General features: G+C 43.4%; 1 protein-coding gene across 1 annotated transcript; it reads right to left on the bottom strand.

Annotated features, from left to right (window-relative positions):
• Positions 1 to 5,086: 5,086 nt before the first annotated feature.
• LOC120543111 lies at positions 5,087 to 6,455 on the bottom strand. The gene is made up of 2 exons (XM_039775970.1): positions 6,158 to 6,455; positions 5,087 to 5,906 (listed from the first exon to the last, which is right to left on the bottom strand). The coding sequence occupies exons 1-2, from the start codon at positions 6,430 to 6,432 to the stop codon at positions 5,507 to 5,509; spliced, it is 675 nt and encodes a 224-aa protein (XP_039631904.1). The 5' UTR covers positions 6,433 to 6,455; the 3' UTR covers positions 5,087 to 5,506.
• Between the last annotated feature and the right edge of the window lie 6,259 nt (positions 6,456 to 12,714).

The following is a 12,714-nucleotide window of genomic DNA, read 5'->3' as shown; positions in this document are numbered from 1 at the left end:
CACCCAGGGAACGACTTTCTCTAAGTGATGTATTAAACGCTCCTACTGGAAGTCCTCATGTGGTAAGGCATGGGTGTCAGACTCTGGTCCTGGAGGGTAGCATTGGCTGCAGGTTTTCATTCTGACCATCTTCTTCATTAGTGACCAGTTTATGCTGCTAATTAACTTCTTTTGCCTCCGTTTTAATTAACGACTCAGGTCCCTTAGTTGTTTCTTTTTCCTTAATTAGCAGCCAAACAATAGTGAGACACAAAACATGACCAGCTGACCTGTGCCCATCACATAATATCTGAAAATAAACACAGGTGATGGTCTCAGTAAGGCTGATCTCTCAGGTCACCAAAACATTTTGACATTGGTGTCAGAAAAATCAACAGTTTTGGAAATGTCTGCTGTGGCAGAATGAGAGCAGCAATAAGCCATGGAATTAAATAGCAGCAAGAATCAGCTTCTCATTAAGAGATTAGTTGGAGTGAAATTGGTTGGAGTTTGAAATCCCAGCTTAGCTGTTGGCTCGATTTACATCTCATTTTTGTTTGGCTGCCATTGAATGAAGAAACAAATCAATTTAGAGGACTGAAACCTTAAAAACAGGGCTATTAAAATGAAGGGAAAAGGACGTAATTAGCAGTGAAACGTGGTCACTGATTTGGAAAAGGGTTAGAATGAAAACTTGCAGCCACTGTGGCCCTCCAGGCCTGGAGTTGAAGTACGATGACCAATCCAACACTACTCACACCACGGGCAGGCATGAGACAGTCCAGACATCCTTACAGGTTTGATGATCCAGGAGGTATTGCAGAAGAGACAAACAGGTGAACACAAACACAAGCATCAGGTCTTCTTTACTGCTTAGTCAGCTCCCTTTTAAGATTCCCGTCAACACCTTTTATCCACAGCGGCCCCTGATTTCTCCTCAAATGTCCAATCAGGGCCATACCCTTGGGGCAGCTGAGAAATGGAGTCCTTTAAGTTGTAGTGCTGCTACAAAATTTTCTTTTATAAATTCCGACTTTTGCATGGAACATTGTATACATACATTTCAAGCCTCTTTATACGAATATGCAAGGATCCTGATTTGGATTAAGGAGGTCTGAGAATAGCCTGTCATGAGAATTTAAAGCATAAGAATGCAGTGTGGAAGAAACCCCCCCCCAAGGAAGACAGGGCACGTTCAATCAGTTGGATTTTTTTTCAGTCACAGATGAGTACAGGAATTCTACATTGCAAGGCAGAAGAGCAAAGTTACATTTTTTTCTACTGACTTTTTATAATCTTTTCTTCCTCCCCCTTCCCCTTATTTATAACAAAATACATAATATCATTTACTTAAGCATTTTATTTTATTACGCTAATGGGCCATCTGTTCTTATTTTTTCGCTGATCAGATAGACTCTAAAAAAGGAAAGGTCATCTTTCCTGTGTCAAATAGATGCGCTCCTAAAGAAACTGGAAATTTTCCAGGGTCAGCTTACTGCACCGTCTTATGACAGACGCCTGTATGAATAACCTGCCGTTATAGCAAAATGGCTTTGTCAGCTAATAACCCTAAGCAGCTTTCAAGCAGATAATTTTTCTTTCATAGCAGCATAAGAAAAGAACAATTAAGTTTGACAAAAACAGTGCAGCTTATCAATTTCAGCTTGACCAACATGTCTATGATAAGGTCACACTTAGATGTGAAGGATTCCCATGATGCTACACCACAAACCGCTTGGTCTATCGTTGACAAATACATTCTAACATCTCTCCAGACATCTGCAGCATTCTTAATCCAAGTCAGTGTCAAAGGTTCAATATTTGGCACAAGACAGGAGCCAGTTTTGGAAAGGGTAGAAGTCTATCACACAACGGTATATACTACAAAATAACTTTGTCTAGCCCATTTAATCTAAAATAGGATTGAAGGTGGCAGGACTCCGAGTCGTATTGGAAGTCTGATGTATGTTGGCTGAACAGGACCAGAGAAAGTACAGTCCCCTGCAGCGCTCCTGTGTTGCTGACCACAATGTCAGACCTGCAGTTCCCGAGACGCACATATTGAGGTCTGTCTGTAAGATAGTCCACGATCCATGCCACCAGGTATGAATCTACTCCCATCTCTGTCAGCTTGTCCCTAAGGAGCAGAGGTTGGATGGTGTTGAAGGTGCTAGAGAAGTCCAGAAATATAATTCTTACAGCACCACTGCCTCTGTCCAATTGGAAGAGGGATCGGTGTAGTATATAGATGATGGCATCCTCCGCTCCCACCTTCTCCTGGTATGCGAACTGCAGAGGAGAGGAGCAGCTTCAGTGGCAGACTGCTGTCACCGTCCTGCTCCACTGACAGACTGAGGAGATCGTTCCTCCCCCACATTATGCGACTCTTCAATTCCACCCGGGGGTTGTAAACGTTAACATTATACAAAGTTATTGTCTGTTATACCTTCATTGTTTTCACTCTTTAATTTAATATTGTTTTTTATCAGTATGCTGCTGCTGGAGTATGTGAATTTCCCCTTGGGATTAATAAAGCATCAATCTACCGTATTTACTGGTGTACCACGTGCCCTTGTGTAAGACGTGCACCCTACTTTTACAAAGAAAATCGCGAAAATCGTTTTGCCCCATGTATGACGTGATTGTATAGGAAGCATTTAGAGAGAGCGAGAGAGAGAGAGAGCATGAGTGAGCGAGAGAGAGAGAGAGAGAGAGAGAGAGTGCGAGTGCGCGAGTGAGCGAGAGAGAGAGAGCATAAGTGAGCAACAGAGAGGGAAAGAGAACACGAATGCACAAGAGAGGGAGAGAGAGAGAGAGAGCGAGTGAAAGAGAGAGAGAGAGTGTGCGTGAATGAGAGCGAGAGAGAGAGAGAGTGTGCGTGAGAGAGAGTGTGCGTGAATGAGAGCGAGTGAGAGTGAGCGAGAGAGAGAGTGCGAGTGCACGAGTGAGCGAGAGAGAGAGAGCATGAGTTAGCGAGAGAGAGAGAGAGAGCACGAATGTGCAAGAGAGGGAGAGGAGAGAGAGAGAGAGAGAGAGTGCGTGAATGCGCGAGAGAGAGCGTGAGCCAGCGAGCGAGCGAGCCCAAGCAGAAGAAGTAAACATTACAGAATTACATTTCCTCATGTATGACGTGCACCTGATTTTCTAATGCTACTTTTCAGGAAAAAATGTGCACGTGGTACACATGGTGGTACACATACGGTATCTATCTATCTATCTATCTATCTATCTATCTATCTATCTATCTATCTATCTATCTATCTATCTATCTTTTATTTATCACCTTTCCTTATCTATCTATCTATCTATCTATCTATCTATCTATCTATCTATCTATCTATCTATCTATCTATCTATCTATCTATCTATCTATCTTTTATATAGAACCTTTCTCTATCTATCTATCTATCTATCTATCTATCTATCTATCTATCTATCAAAAGTCCCAGACATAAAGCAGTAAACATGCCAGGAAATTGAATCTCCATGCTGTCAACAGCTACGCACAAGATTTGAACCCAAGATGCTGGATCCAGGAGGCAGCAGCACAAAGCACAGCATCACCATATCTCCTTGAATAGAAAAGAGACCTGTGATGTTTAAAGTTCTCAGTTTTGATTGGCCAGGGGATGTCTGTTTTGAGTAGGCCTGATGTGATTGGTGATTAAACATTCATGTCCCTAGTCTCCTCTGTTTTAGCCTGTCCCTAATCACTGCCTGTGGTAATTTGATGTTGCTTTACCTTCTCAAATACTTTTGCAGAGTCACCGTTGATAGCATCATGAACTTTCCTGTTATTGAATAGCCTTGTTGTTTTCTCTTAAAATTCCAGCATATTAATGAAACAGGCTCTCCCTTGTCTAATCTTGTGCTGACTGTCTGTGAACCCGCCTGCTCTGGTCTGCTGTTTTGTCTTTTCTGTTTCAGTTGCTTCCATTAACTTACCTGTTTACAAGTTAGGATACTGTCACTGCCTGAGGTCAACGGTATCATGTTTTTAACAGAATGGTGCATTACAGTTTTTCTCGATTGGTTTGGCTCATTTCTTGAAACCGAGATGACATTCTCAAAACCATAAGGTCATTTGGCCAAACAGTCTTACAGTGCTGCCCAACATTATAGCTCACTAGCAAAACAAATATCTTACCCCAAACTCTTCGTCCATGCTTCAAAAGCAGATTCCTTTCCCATATAAAAGGTCAGTACAGTCAGAATAGCACAGATCCTTCTCAATTGCCTTGGCACATGTGCATTCATTTAGTGCTTTTGTCAGAATACCCCGGATGGTTTAGCACAACACCATGGATCCCCTGCAAAAGCTCATATCTCTCCCAAAAGAGTTTATCCATGTGTCAAAACTAAATATCCTTCCCATATAAATAGTCAATGCCCCCAAAATGCATTATACCTTTGGCATTGTTTAAGCACTGCAAGTCAAAATGCTTAGACGTTTTGTCACTGAGGCACAGGTCTAGCAACAGAATACCACTATGAATAAAACCAAAAGATTTTACAGTAAAATCAGCCTCCAATAAACCACTCATACTCAAGGAAACTGTAAACATTTTTATTCGTACAAAGAAATGTTAACATTAGAGAACATACTGTGAAAAGAAAACATATACAGGATTCTGTAAATATGAACAGTTATAAACACAAACAAAAAAAAACAAAAAAACTCTAGCCCACCATACTGTAAATAAAGTCTCAGAACTATAGTACAGTAATATTTTCAGTGGTCGCCATTGTCACCCTCTCTTTCCTGGCCACCATCCTCATCCTCCTGGCCATCGATGCGCTGCTGTCTGTCAGGCCATAAATTCTCATCCACATCGCAACGGATATTTTCTCGTGCGATGCAGCGAGGGAAGAAACGGCGTGAATGTCTCAACCATCCCCTACATTGATCCCCTGTGATGTCCTCACATGCAGCATCCATTGCATGCAGCAGGGCCCTCTGGTCTTGAGCCTGATGCTCATACACCCTCCACCTCCAAGCTGAAAAAACTCCTCAATTGGATTCAGGAAAGGAGAGTAAGGTGGAAGAAACTCCATTAGCATCCGGAGATGGGTGGTGAACCAGGTTCTGATGCGTGGGCCGTGTGGTAGCTGAGGTCCTTCTACACCTCTCTCATTTTCTGGGATCAGATCAGTATAAAGGTGGTCCAAAAAATTGAGGAGCTTTTGTGTATTGTAGGGCCCTAAACTGGGAATGTGTGTGGCCACACCTCTTTCTGATATAGCGGCACACATTGTTATATTTGCTCCTCGCTGGCCTGGGACATCCACAGTGGCTCGGTGGCCAATGATGTTACGGCCACGCCTTCGACCTTTGGCCAGGTTGAAGCCAGCTTCATCAACGAACACTAGGATGTGAGGGGTTTCGTTGCCTTCTAATGCCATAATTCTCTACAATAGAATAGAAATAAATCTAATCAGTCAAGTAGAGACAGATACTGCAGGGAGGATCTAAAGTACTGTACAAACAGGGAGTGGGAAACTGAAGACAATTTCTAGGAAAAATGCTCTAGTCACACAAAGCTGGATTCTGAAGGTGAAAAGGATAACGCAAAACAAAAAAACAGTGGTAACCATGTCTTACTGTAATAGTGTTACAATGATAGACAACCAGTAGTTGACTTACATGCACATACTGGTACCGCAGCCCTTTCACTCTGTCAGAGTTTCTCTCAAATGGTACCCTGTAAATCTGTTTCATGGTCATCTGATGTTTCTTCAATACCCGGTCTATTGTGGAGATGCTGATAGAGTTTATATTTTGGAACATTACATTGTCTAGCAGGATTGCATTACGAATCTGTCTCAGTGTGATGGCATTATTTGCAATGACCATGTTGCATATTTCTTGTTCTTGTTGTTCATTTAGAAGTTTTCTTCTGCCACCCACTTGAGGCTGTCGTCCAATCCTAGACATACAAGTCAAAGGTCAACACTGTAAATTTGTTACAAAATGAGTTACCAATGTAATTGTACTGCTGTCTTATGGTACTAGAAGTGTGATGCACTGCACAGTGACTGGAATACTATTCACAGTATTTTCTCCATTTTTTTGTCTTTGTCATTTTTATAGTATCATATAACATCACATGACGATATTACAGTACTCTAGGCCTACACACACACCAACACTGAATAGTTCAATAGCATAGTTCTGTACCTGTTTTCCCTGCGAAAGGTTTGGATGATGGAGGAGACTGTAGACCGAGGCACATTAGGCTGCACTCGGCGACCTGCCTCTGCCATTGTGAGGCGATGGTTTATGACGTGGTCAATAAGGGTGGCCCGGATTTCATCTGGGACATCATGGTGCCTCCGTGCTCCTCGGCCTCTTCCCCCTATTCCTCCACGCATTCTCACTCCTCCTCTTCCTCTTCTTCTTCCTCCTCTTCCTCGAGCAGGAAGTTGCTGTTGTACTTGGCGAGGTGCTTCCATGTTCACACTGCAAATGAAACTGGCCCCGCCAAGCTCTGTCTATATACTTTTCGCAGCAGTCATAATCATAGACAACACCTGTCAGGTATCTGAACAACCTGTTTGATTGGTCATCTGAGATGTGGGAAACTACTCCTTCGTTAGTTCTAATTTCACCTGATTGATTGTCAAGTACTGTCATAACTTTATCAAATGTTCCAAGATATTCTTTCATGGTATTATATCTTTGACTAATTTTGACAGTTGAACAGACAATTGTGCATATGATGACTTACACAATGAAACCATGCTGATATGTTTTGGAGTGAGTGACCATTTCACTGAAAAATCAACTAATCAGTTTAGATCGGCAAGATCTATTTATTTGGAAAATGTGCTAAATGTGGGCTCATTGTGCTAACTGTAGCTACTTGTACATAATCATTTGAAAAGAAGCACAGAGTCACTTGAGACATGTACTAAAGCATTTGCAATTTGATTAAACCAATGAAAAATGACATTCTGTTGTGAACAATTGCAAGGTGGTTTGGAGATTTGTCCATGTTATTTTGAGAATGTCATCTCGGTTTCAGGAAATGAGCCAAACCAATCGAGAAAAACTGTAATATCCTTAATTAGTAGTGACCTCCGATGAAGACAAATACAAACAGGTACTGTACATATACTGTGGACGGGTGGGAGTACAGGAACCTGTAGAAAACGTTGGGGTGCCAGCCGGGTTGCTCCTTTTCATTTTAAGGCAGTGAGCAACAAAACAAGTGATTGATGGTGCAAACTGTTAACATAAAGTAGCCCTTAAGGCTTTTCAATGCAATGGTTCTTGTGAGCAGGTAAGTAACTTTAGGTTTGCCCTGGTCTAAATGAGACCCCCCTCCTCTGGGAGCGTCGGGCTTTTATAGTAGTCCAGATTCAAAGGGGTGGGGTAAATTGCCCTCAACTGGTGTCTTCTTGCTGCTAAAGCAGAGAAAAAGGGCAACACTGTCAGCGGAGGCTCCCCCTCTCACTCCGGTGGGGTATCACATACCTTGCTTGAGCTCTGAAGGTGTCCCTCAGATGTGTATGCGTAAAAGTATTGGATGCTGCATGTATGTGCAGTGGATTCAGGAAGTGTTCAGACTTCTTCATGTTCTCCACACTTTATTGTGTTGTAGATTTAATTTTACGTGGATGAATGAGACCATTTTTGCCCATCAACCTATAGTTAATAACCCATAATGACAAATTGAAAACATGTTTGCAAATTTATTAAAAATCAAAAACTGATTCAAAACCCAAGTTGTGGTTAGGTTCATCCTGTTTGCTCTTTTGGGATTTGTCCAGAAACTGGCTGGAGTCCACATGTGGCAATCTGACTTGATTGGACAGTTTAGAAAGGCACACACCTGTGTATTTAAGGTCCCACAATTTACACTGACAAAAACCAAGCCATGAAGTCCAAAGAACTCTGTAGACCTCTGTGATCAAATGGTGGTGACATGTAGATCAGAGCAAGGGTAAAATAAAATATTCTTTGCATTCTCCCAGAAGTACAGTGGCCTCAATAACTGTGAAATGGAAGAGGTTGAGAGCCACCAGAACTACTCCTAGAGGTGGCCGTCCAACCAAACTGAATAATCAGTCAAGATGGGCATTGGTCAGGGAAGCAACCAAGATCCCAATGGTCACTCAAGCAGAGCTTCAGAAATCCTCTGCTGAGACAGGAGAACCTGCCAGAGGGACAAGCATCCAAGCAGCACTCCAACAATCTGGTATTTATGGTTCAGTAGATGTCTGTTTCTAATGTGTTTGCTGACTTAATTCTGGATTATCATTTTCCCTTATGTAATTACTGTTATATTTGTTTATGATTTAATATTTATGTGCTTAAATGTACATCCATTCCTTGTATTCTGTGAGTAGAACTCCAATGGGTGGGGGGATGTGGGGGGGATTTACCCTTATGTCACTCTCTAGCTATATATTGAGTCTTCTTGTGTTGGAGTAGTTGTGTGTTGCGAACCTGGCCCGGACACAGACAGGCGGACATCTTGTTTCAAACCACCACACGTTTATTTACACTATTTACAAATATATAACGGTCACAAAGACCCCAGTCCATTTGGTCACACAGACCCAGTCACGTGCACAAACCCCAAATCCAAAGTCCTGGCCACAAATGCCTTGTCTTCGGGCCGCCTCCACAACTCCTCTTGCCTCGTCCGTCTTCCACCCGACTCTAGCCCCGAATGAATGGAGACAGCCCCTTTTATAGAGGACCCGGATGAGCCCCAGGTGTTCCCGGCAATCTTCTTCTGGCCACGCCCCAGTGTGGCGGAAGTGCCGGCTGTCCTCCCGGCTGCTCTCCGGGCGCCGTCATAAATCTTCCCCCCCAGCACTTCCTGGTGTGGCGGAAGTGCTGGGGTAACAGGTCCCCAAGGCACTGGGGTGCCTCCTGGCGGTGACCACGGGCCCCTACAGGGAAAGGCTTCCATGCCCTTGACCCGTGGCCCCCAAAGCAACCCGGAAGGCAAACCACACGTGATCCAGGCAGGGCTCTGACCCTCTTCTTGTCCCTCCTGGCGTCCCGGCCGGGTCATGGCCCCTGGCATCCCTGACAGTGTTTCATCTGTTATTTCTGGTTTCTGGATTCTCCTCAGATTACGTTGTCTTTAGGCAAATCCTATTGCCCCTTTGTGCTTTTTTCCTTAGTTTTCTAGTTTTGTTAATAAATCCTTTATAAATATTCCTTGCTTCAAATTGTCTTTACAAGCCAGAGTTTTGTGGTTTATCTCCCTTGTATGACATATTTACTGTAATATCCAAGCTGTTGTATCACCCCAGAGGAAAGGGATAACCCGGAGAAAGGGAAAGCCTCCCTACAGGAAGCAGCGTTAAGTCAGAATATGCACACACTATAAAAGAGTGCTGTCCGAAAGGACGGAGAGAAAACCCGAACCTGGCTGGGAACAAGGAGGAGCAGAGATACCCTGCTTGTTTCCATTCCTCGAGGTCACAAGTCAAAAGGAGTGCATCGGTGTTATGAGTGCCACGGGACTGACCATATATGGAGACGCTGTCCACATCAGGTTGCGGAGGACACCTGGAGGTGGTGTTGGTGCAGCGTCTCAGCGCCATATTTCTCTTTTACAGGAGAAGACCGTGGCCTCCAGTATGCCGACGTCCTCACAAAAAAAGAGCCACTCCTTGTGGGATGAGCCGCTTCGCCCTATGGGCTTCAGCTGGGGAAGGGGCAGTGTGATAGATGGCTGGGGACCTTGCCCCACCGGGAGGCCTGGAGAAGCAGAGGACCGAGAGAGGGGCAAATCCTTCCCCAGGACGCAAGAGGGCAGCCATCCTGGATTGTGTGGGAGCCACGGAACTGGAAGGATCAACCCTGTGGGGATCCGTGGACACTGGCATGGGGCGCCCGAAGGACTAAGGAGCCTTGGACCACAGCACTTCCGCCACACCAGGAAGTCCTACCAAACCAGAAAGCAGGTACACCCGGAGTGCTTCCGGAGCCCATGCAGCACTTCCACCACACTAGAAAGTGCTGCAGGGAGATCATCAGGGAGCACCTGGAGCACTGCACTGGATGCATTTAAGTGTATTAAGTTCGTATTCCCAGCTGCACATCCATTATTAGATGGCAAACTGTTACCACCAGAATAGTGAAGAAATGGAGCTTGGAGGTTGAAATGCCCTTGAATGACTGCTTCCAAAAGACAGACTGGAAAATAATGTGCGAGTCACATGTGGATGATATCGAAAAGCTCAGTCACTGCATTACAGACTATTTATTTAACTTTTGTGTAGTACCCTCAGAGACAGAACACTGCTTTCCAAATAAAAAAAACCCTGGATAACCAAGGAGCTAAAAAGTCTCCTTAATGTGAAAAGAGAGCATTCAAATCCGGTGGCAAAGAGGCTCTGAAGGACGTACAGTGTGTCCTAAAGAAACAGCTGAATGAAGGAAAGGAAGCTTACAAAGGTAAAACAGAAAACAAACTCACTCAGAATAACATGAAGGATGTCTGTAAAAGGACTGGGCATAACTACAGGACCCGAGCAATCCAGGGCTCAGGTTGCTAGCAAGATGTGGACAAAGTTAATGCCCTCAACTGATTACTTAATAGATTTTCCATCACAGTGTCACCTTCTTCCAATGACCAGTCCCCCCCACTCAATCCCTACTAAATCAACAGCTTCTACCACATCAACTGGAATGGCCAGTGACAAGTCCACCTCTGACCATTAGTATAGCCCGTCCATAACTGAAGACCAAGTAGTAGCAGTAGTAGTTTATTTATATAGCGCCCTTCACAGGGTCACAGCAAATACAGTACAAATACAACAGTTAAAACAATAAAAACAATAAATAAACAAACTGGAACTATTCAGCACTGATTAAAAGCTTGTTTAAAAAGAAATGTTTTTAGTTGTTTTTTAAAAGAATCAACAGACTCAACTCCACGCATACCACAAGGCAGGCTATTCCATAGCCTTGGTGTCACAGACTGAAGGGCTCGAGTGCGCGGGACAACGAGAAGGCCCTGTTGCCCAGATCTTAGAGTCCAGCAAGCTGTATGGCGTTGGAGCAGGCTGGTTAGGTACTCAGGAGCTTGTCCATGCAAAGCTCTGAAAGTAAGCACCAAAACTTTAAAATGAATTCTATAAAACACTGGGAGCCAGTGCAGTGTGTGCAAAATGGGGGTGATATGGTCACTCCGGCTAGATAGCGCGAGTTAGGAGCCTGGCAGCTGCATTTTGAACTAACTGAAGGTGTGAGAGAGAGGACTTGCTCAAACCTCTAAAGAGAGCGTTACAGTAATCAAGCTGTGAGGAAATAACAGAATGAACAAACATCTCCAATTCTGATTTTGAAACAGCACTTCTTAGTTTTGAGAGATTTCTTAAATGAAAGAAACACGAGCAGCTGACTGACCTTACATGTTCATCAAGTGTCAGGGACTGGTCAAAAAGAACCCCAAGGTTACGTAGACTCAACTTAATAACAGGAGAGACAGAAGATCATTTTAAACTGATCTCAGAATGAAGAACAGGAGGAGCAACAATTAGTACCTCAGTTTTTCCTGAATTCAACTGCAGGTAATTACTACTGAGCCAGTCGTTAACCTGAGACAGTCAATCAACCAAAGTGACCAAAGTATTAATTTGGTTAGGCTTAAATGAAAAATAAAGCTGTATATCATCTGGATATAGATGATACGAGATGTCACTAAAAGAGTTAAGAACCTGTGATAGGGGAAGAATATATAAAGAGAAAAGTCCAGGTCCAAGAACCAAGCCCTGTGGCACTCCACATGTCAAAGGAGCAGAGTCAGATGAAAAGCCATCCACACCGACTGAGAAACTCCCATTTGACAAATAAGAGGAGAACCAGTCCAAAGCAGAGTCAGAGCCACCTAACAGCTCTAATCTATTAATTAAGATCCAATGGTCCACTGTATCAAAAGCTGTGTTAAGATCTAACAGTACAAGCACAAAGCACCTTCTAAAGATATTTAGAAGAGCCATTGCTGTAGAATGTTGCATCCGAAAACCAGATTGAAAAGAATCAAAGAACCGCTGCTTTTCTAAGAAGGCACAAAGTTGCTGTTCATCCACCTTTTCCAAAACTTTGGCAATAAAAGTGAGAAGACAACTGAGGAAGCTACACATAGGAAAAGGCGCTGGACCAGATGGTGTCAGTGCTTGAGTTCTTAAGGCCTGTGCTGACCAACTTGGTGTTAGTCTGTCTCTAAGGCTTCAGAAAGTGCTACGCTACCTTCCTAATTTAATAATATTGCTTTACTTTAAAATTCTACACTGTTCATACATCTTAGGTGACTCAGGTACATATAGGGCACCTTGTGTGAGTGTATAGCCACTTCTTTCCCTCAGGCTTAGCAGCTGAAGACAGATGCTTCCAACAGTGAGTAGCATGTCAAGAAGCAGTACATCATTATCAGCCTCCAGTGTCTATAAGACACCCAGGGACAGTTGTCTGGTCTATTCAAGCCAAAGCTCGGAGTGCTGAGGAAGCAGCACATATAATCAGTGCTTAACTGGGAGTAGTGGGGGTCTTTTTGAGTGTCTGTGCGTACTAGATTTAGGATGGGAGAGAGTAAGCCAATTTACAACTAACTTAGTGAGTCCCATTTACTCCACAATACTACAGCTACTTACTCCAGTAGCAACACAGAATAAAAATTGCACAAAGACATGATGCAAAAAAGTTAAAACAATGAGCAAAACCCAGAATGATATATCCAATATAACCAATTTACATTTAATTGGTGG

The sequence above is a fragment of the Polypterus senegalus genome, chromosome 13, assembly GCF_016835505.1.
Source record: "Polypterus senegalus isolate Bchr_013 chromosome 13, ASM1683550v1, whole genome shotgun sequence".
NCBI classification, from domain to species: domain Eukaryota; kingdom Metazoa; phylum Chordata; class Cladistia; order Polypteriformes; family Polypteridae; genus Polypterus; species Polypterus senegalus.
Note: the sequence above shows the minus strand (reverse complement) of the source record. Positions and strands in the feature narration are given on the sequence as shown.